General features: G+C 32.8%; 1 protein-coding gene across 3 annotated transcripts in view; it reads right to left on the bottom strand.

The window, feature by feature from the left end:
• Nucleotides 1-1,433: 1,433 nt before the first annotated feature.
• The window catches only part of LOC125674100 (uncharacterized), a 99,575-nt gene continuing 92,964 nt past the window's right edge, over nucleotides 1,434-8,044 (bottom strand). For 2 of the 3 annotated variants that reach the window (XR_008801892.1, XM_056160408.1), the window contains 2 exons: nucleotides 6,703-6,813; nucleotides 1,434-2,685 (listed from right to left, as the gene is read on the bottom strand). Coding sequence is in view for 1 of the 3 variants with exons in the window: in XM_056160408.1 (XP_056016383.1) it covers nucleotides 2,380-2,685; nucleotides 6,703-6,813 (417 nt within the window). In the remaining 2 variants the exon portion in view is untranslated. Of the gene's footprint in view, nucleotides 2,686-4,313; nucleotides 4,399-6,702; nucleotides 6,814-8,044 lie in introns of all 3 variants that reach the window. The other variant, XR_008801893.1, reaches the window with a different exon arrangement.

Below are 8,044 nucleotides of genomic sequence, written 5' to 3'. Positions count from 1 at the left end.
GTAGTCTTTGATGATCAGGTCTTCCAACAGTCTGTTGGAATCCCAATGGGCACGAATTGTAATCCTTTGTTTGTTGACCTGTGTTCATACTCGTATCTTATGAAGCAGAGTTTATTAAAAAAAACTTTTCATGAGAAGAAAACATCTCTTGCTGTGACCTTCAACTCGAAATTTAGATATATCGATGACGTTTTATTTATAAACAATAATCAATTTCATTCGTATGTCGATTCAGGATATCCCTGTGGATTAAAGATAAAAGACACAACAGAGTCCTCCACATTTGCTTTGTACTTAATTGTTTTTATTGAAAATAAATGTTAACGGCAAACTAACAACTCACCTTTATGACAAATGGGATGATTTCAGCTTCTCCATGATATCAGCTTCTCCATGGTCAACTTCCCTATTTATGAAGGAATAGTCCATTGACACTTGCATATGGTGTTTATATCTCTCAACTTATTTGATACGCAAGAGCTTGTTCTGCGTATTATCAGTTTTTAAATTGAGACAGACTGCTGATAAGCAAGTTGATGTTAGGGTTTCAACAGCCTTTTGCAAATTCTATGGTCTTGGCACATTGATTTTGACCAATGATTACTCCGTTTACCTGATCAAGATATAATGTTCATGGTGGGTGTGATCGGTTGACAGGTGATGCTTAATCCTCCATTTGAGAGTGTTCCTAAGATACTTCCATTCTATTTTGTGTGAATAGATATATCGTATTCCTGTGGAGATCCGGTTTAAAATAGATCTTCAGTACCCCCTGTTTGTCATAAGAGTCGACTAACTGGGGCGGTCCTTCGGATGAGAGCGCAAACACCAAGGCCCTGTGTCACAGCAGGTGTGGCAGGATAAAAATCCTTCCCTGCTCAATGGCCATAAGCGACGAGCATAGGCCTAAATTTTGTAGCTCTTCATCGGCAATGGTGATGTCTCCATATGAGTCAAATATTATCAAGAGGAACGTTAAAAATATAAAATCACATATATGTTTTGAAATATTGAGAATGTTTCAATATATAGTCCTAATATGTATGCACATCTTACAAACTATTATTGGATTAATGCAAAACTTAATTACCTTTATCTTCATGAACAGGATTTCTGCTGCAAAATTGGAAACTCTGAAGCAAGTTTGAGTTCTTAGATTTAGTGACTAGGCATTTAAGTCCCACTGTGTATGTAAAGTTTAGGAAGAATCTCTCAAAGTATTAGAAACATTTTGTAATATTAATTGAAAAACATATTTCAGGAACAAGATATATACACTTTTTAAATACTTATGCCAGAGTGATGAAGTATGATTGTGATATATTGCTCTTCTTAACTCTTATTGTTTCTGTAGTGACAAAGAAACATTTATATTCAAATTCATTACACTGAAAGGAACATTTCAATGATTTTCTATATAACAAGAACACTCATTACAGTGAAGGAAGCATTTAATAGATGCATACATAAAACAAAATTCCAATGGAACATATTCTTAAACTTTCCAGGCGGCTACACTATATAAAGAAAAAAAAGTGATAATATTATCAAGTGTAATAATTCATGAAATATTATTTTAATCAAATATTGTGTGCAATGTATGACTAAAACAAAATTTCTTCTATTCTGAACACAACATTTATGTTTAATTATACGCAGTGTTCGGTTGAGCAAGTATCCGTTGGGTCAAGTAATCCTCTCATTTTACAATTGTTAAAATATCTTGAAATGGATGAGATCCCTACCCCTAAAATATATTATCATATTCTTAAAGCTTGCTGCCTATGTCTAGATACATTCAGGTAAAGTGTATGTATCGTTTTTATACCAAAAATGCAGCTGATACAGTTGTACAAAATATGCAAGTTTAAGGCAAGTATATGCACTTTGTTTTCTAAAGAAACGCATTCTTCTAATTCGTCATTTTTAAAACCAAAAATGAGTAAATTTAAAATTTCTATTCACTTTGTGACCCTTTCCTGTGAAATTGGAATATGTGATATGTTAAAATAGAATAGACATGTTATGTGTCAGACGAAATCGAAATCAATAAGGAATAGGTAAAAGGGCCAGAAACGGAATCAGAAATGGAATCTGACATATACACACTTATAGCGACATGGTATAATTGAGGATAACCTCAAAAATGTAATCAAAATCAATATTGAAGTTACGAGATTAGTATTTACGTTGACAATGAATGTGTATGTATAAACTCTATAAATGATTTTCTTCTATTCAGACACTTATAAAAAAGATGTTCCTGATTTACACAACTCGACAGCATTTAATTGTACAAACAATGGCTGATTTATTGATATCATAGGTTGTTGATTGTCAAAATAGAAATGTTATTTTCTTAGAAACACAAACAAAACTCTAGTCAGCAGTTCCAATTTTCAATGAAAGCGACTCCACAGTGAGTGGAGGGTGGCTGCTACTGGTTATGAAGCAAAGACACACTGTTGGAAAGACGATTATTATGCCAATTAACGATACAGTTATGGCAACATAAGTGGCGGGGTTATAGTCGTCAACAGAAAATGTTAAGATATTGGCACTCCTCATGGTTATGTTTTCAGAAATTTTGTCTGCTCTTTCAATTTCTGTCGTTGCGTTGACAGTTCCATTTCTGCATTTCTTGCCGAAAATGATCAGCCCTAAAGAACGCAGTTGACATGTCATCTGTAAATTAAATTAAAATTTGATCATAACAACATATCTGTATGATACATTTACTCCAATTATGTTAGATTTCAATAAATTGCTACGACTTACTGATGAATTACTTATAAAGTCAACTTTCATGTAGTTATATCATGCATATAAATTAGTTATCTCGTATGTATGACTTATCTCCGACATGAGACTCAACATCTAATATGTACGACTTAATATCTTGGACAAATGACTTAAGTCATTCGTGTGACTTAATGAAGTAGTGCTTACATTTACGACTTACTTAAAATTGGTCAATTTTTGCACCGCCCCTAAGACACCAGGGGCAGAGGAGTCCTATAATTTACAATTTCTTTGATCATTGTAAAAAATGCTTCATACTAAATTTGAGAAGAATTGGATTAGTAGTTATCAAAAATTTAAAAATGTTTAATTGTTAAAACATCTATTCTCTGAACATTTTGGACCCACCCAGATACCAAATTCCCTAGCCCTGGGATTATCAAATTTAGAATTTTGGTAAAGCACTACCTGCTCTGTCTTAATTGTATTTAGTTTCAACTTAGTATTAAAAACAATAAAGAAGATTTAATTTCAATATTTTACACATGAACACTACATGTATATACCAGGTTTGACCCCGACCTGGTGTCAGAACTTCTACCCCGGAACTAATGAAATTTACAATTTTGGTAGACACCTTCCTGATCTACAGTATTATTTTTCCAGTTATTCTTACATATGTGGAGTTGTAGAGAAGAAGATTTTTAAAAACTGGTAATTTTTGGCAGTTTGTGTCCCGCCCTAAAGCTGCAGGGGTGCAAGAGTCCTGAAATTTACAAATTATGTCACCCTTGTCGCAAAGAGTCGTCACACTAAATTTGAAAAGAATAGGAATGGTACCGGTAGTCATGAAGAAGTTAAAAATCTTAAATTGTTAACACATTTAATCACTGACCATTTGAACCCTACATTGATACAAAACGCCTAGCCTTGGATCATTAGATTTAAAGTTCTGATAAAGGACTACCTGCTCTTTATAAATATTCATTCAGTTTCATTTAAGTATCAATAGCACTAAAAAAAATTCTATATAAATGATTTACATATATACCTAAACACTATTTACTAAGATTGTCCCTGGCGTGGAGTCAGAACTTCTACCACGGGGATCATCAATTACAACTTTGCTAGAGGACCTCCTGCTCTATGTCACCATGCATCTATTTTGTTTTTACAGATATGCAGTGATAGAGAAGAAGATGTTTTAACATAGGTCAATTTTTGACAGTTTTTGTAGGGGTTTCTGTCGTATTCTGATGAGGTTTCGGTGAATTCGTGCTACCTGGATGGTCGTATTGTTAATGGGTAAGACATCCCCTCATACAACTTAAACACTTAATCCCTATTTTGCCCCATCTCATGGTATGAAACATTTTGAGTCTTCGTTATGGTCCTGTGATTTGTAATGAACACCTAATCTAATTTTCACTTTACATAATGAAGTACATGTAAGACACAGCTCTTCACGTTTAAAATAAAATTGAAGTACTTCACACAGGAAGTTTCCGTACTCAGAGTTTGTAGACATTAATCCTACGGATTTTTATGCATGTAATAAAAGACCCACATACCTTAGATTATTAACTAAAGGTATCACTATTCCCAAAGGCTACTCAATCTGGAAAAATTCCTGTTCTGAACATGTCTAAGATTCAGCTAAAGTATAAAACAAGATGTGTTCTTAAATATTTAATGCCCTCGAAAGTATGTATACTGATAAAAGGCTTTACATAATATAATACAGTGTGTGTAACGTTAACACAATATCGCCTGTGCTAGAGTCGAAACTCTTGAGTTGCGAAATTCTCAATTTTGGTACATAAACATCCTTTTCTACTTTTCTTAAATATACGTTTAGTTTTCATAATGTATAATCAAACTTAAGGAAGTCTTTTAAATGATAAAGACAATAATCACTGTATTAATATAATAATTTTGGGTCTACCCAGGAACCAAACCCTTACCTCCTTTGGAAAAGGACTATCAACATACTTATACATTTAGTTTCAATAGCCATTAAAGAATCAGAACCTCTAACTCGGGGATCGGGAAATTTACAATTTTGGTAGATGTCGTCATGCTCTACATCTTAATGCATTTAATGTTTTTGTTTGGCACATGTGAGGTTGTTGAGAAGATATCTGAAAGTTGGGCAATTGTTTAGTAGTTTTGCCTCGTCCATAAGGCAGGAATCCTAAAGTTTACAATCCCCCCCCCATTATCCAAAAATATTTTATACTAAATATGAAAAGAATTGGAATGGTAGTTATCAAAAAGTTAAAGATATTCACGCGTTTAATAACTGACCATTTTGGCCCCACCCTAGTACCAAAACCCCTATCCCTGTGATCATTATATTTACAATTTTGATAAAAGACTACATATACCTGCTCTCTCTAAATTTTCTTTAGTTTCAATTTGATACTAATTGCACCAAAGAAAGTATTCATATTTATTATAGTTTACTAGACACCGATAAATATATTTGACCATGACTGCCTTGGGGTCAGAACCTCTACTACGAGGATTATGAAATCTACAATTTTTGTACGTACATCACCATGCATTCAGATCTTCATAAATATATGGGGTTGTAGAGAAGAACATTGTTGAACATTCGTCAATTTTGGCAGTTTTTGTCCCCTAAGGCCCCGGGAATCCCCAAATTTACAATTTATTTTTTCCTTGTCGCAAAAATGCTTCATACCAAATTTGAAAGAAATTTGAATGGTAGTTATCAAGAAGACGTTAATTTTTTAAATTGTTAATACATTTAACAACTGACCAATTTGGTCCCACTTTGATACCAAAACCCATACCCCTGGGATGATTAAATTTACTGTTTTGGCAAGGGCTATCTGTTCTTTCTAAATATTCATTTCATTTTCATTTAGTAACAATAGCACTAAAACATGTTATTTAAAACTATTTTACATATACACACTATATACCAAGTTTGGCCTCGCTCTGGAATCGGCATATCTACCCTGGGGATCATGAATTTACAATTGTGGTATAAGCCTTCCTGTTCTACATTACCATGTATTTAATTTTACTTACATATATACTGTTGTAGAGAGGTAGATTTTTGAAATCGGTCTCTTTTTTCCTCGTACCTAAAGCCCCAAGTGTATAGGAGTCCTGGAATTTACAATTTATTTCCTCTTTGTCCCAAAGATGCTTTATACCAAATTGTAAAACGTTATTGAGAAGTAGTTGAAAATGTATATATGCTATTACATTCAATTACTGATCAATTTGGTCCCATCCTGATACCAAAACCCCTACTCCTGAAATAATCAAATTTACTATTTTGGTAAAAGATTGCTTGTCCTTTCTAAATATCAAGTTAGCTTCAATATAGTATCAATAGCACTAAAGAAGATGTTATTTATGTGTTTTACACATAAACAATGCATTCCAAGTTTGGCCCCGTCCTTGGGTCAGAATATCTACCCTGGGGATCATCAAATTTACAATTGTGGTAGAGGCCTTCCTGCTCTACATAACTATGTATTTAGTTTTTCGGTTTGTTATCTTCATCTTTTTTTTTTCTTTCTTTCTTTTTTTATACATATGTTTGATTGTAGATAAGACGATTTTTGAAAATTGGTCACTGTTTGGCAGTTTTTGCACCGTCCCAAAAATCCCAGGGGTATAGGAGTCCGGGATAATATAATTTATGTCCTACTTGTCCCACAGATGTTTCATGTCAAATTTGAAAAGAATTGGATTGGTAGCTATCAAGAATAAATTGAAAATCTTCAATTGTTAACGTACAACGGACGTTGACAACGAATTGGAATAGGTCACCTGGGTAAAGGTCACCTGAGTTTATTCAGGTAATCTAAAAAGTATGAAATATAAAAAGTAAACCCGATAACAATAGACGACAGAGTTTGATCAGAAAAGCCCAATTTAAGTCTTTAATTTGTGTCTGCGTTGATATTGATATCGCACCTTTGGTTTTTGTATAGTAGTCTTGTACTCATCCACGTGGGGTGTTGAAATATTGTACTTAACCATGAGAGGTGTTGATGTGGACTGATTGGGTGGTATGGGATATCCAGTCTGTAAAACAATACAAATAATGAAATATTACAGATATTTAGACTTCATTCAAAATGCAAAGTAATTCAAATGTAAAACATACATCTTACTCACTTATACAACCATGAAGGATGTGGTAATGAAAAAAGATATTTCTAATGTAATTGTTTGATACAACAAACATATTGAACAATCATTCTTACACCTACACCAGCATATTGCAACTGATGAGAAGACGAGAAAGCATCAGTAGAACCCATCAATCCAAGCATATAGCTGTATTTTATGATGATGATACCAATTTAAGTTGATGATGATGTTGTTGGTGGCTATAGCTGTGATAATATCTGATGTGTACATATGATAGTAATGTGTCAAAAATTCATTTGTGATCCCTAATTGACATTATGAATGTACTTTACAATGTATATGATTAAGATTTGTAATTCATCTGATGCTTTGCCTGAATAAACATAATAATAATAATAATAAAGTGAATATAACATAATGGCTACTATAGTTAAACAAAACAAGCAGAAAATGTTAAATCCGCGATACATATACGTCATCGCTTTATGTGTTAATGGTAAGTATCGATGGCTGCATGATTGTGAGCTTCAAGTGAAGTTTATCAGAAACACATTCCTCTAAAGAGAAGAGCAAAATAAAGAGAACCAATAGAAAACAAATAAACAAGCAGACACACCCCCAATAAAAATATCCCCTACCTCAAAGCATAAAACATAAAATAGTGTTTGATGTTACGATCCTCTTACAAAGTTTATAAAGGATCTTATAAAGTTTTCTTTAACAACAACAATATTTACTGAAAAAAATCCCTAAACCAGGACTGCATATTCTTGAAAAATAAAACATTTTCAGAGTCATACAAAACATGTTTTATTGATTCCTTTTCTTTTGCACAAAACGAACATCAATCATTGTCTATTTTCTTTATTTTAAACAACAATAAGTGACTAAAATGTTATAATTTATATGATATTGTAACCACTGTAATTTTGTATCCTTTGTAATAGTAAACGCATTTTTATCTCTTCTATTCCACTCTTTTTGAGAGATATCAAATTGTATAGCCCACTTCTTATGACCTACAGGTTTTTCTTCACTATAATTTAAAAAATGGTACAGTTGTATTTTGGTTTTTTAAAAAATATATATATGAAAGGGGCTATATGTAGAGGGATAGTAGGTTCTTGGACTTTTATAAACTGGATTATTCCATTAATTCTCA

This window comes from Ostrea edulis, chromosome 3, assembly GCF_947568905.1.
Source record: "Ostrea edulis chromosome 3, xbOstEdul1.1, whole genome shotgun sequence".
NCBI classification, from domain to species: Eukaryota; Metazoa; Mollusca; class Bivalvia; order Ostreida; family Ostreidae; genus Ostrea; species Ostrea edulis.
Note: the sequence above shows the minus strand (reverse complement) of the source record. Positions and strands in the feature narration are given on the sequence as shown.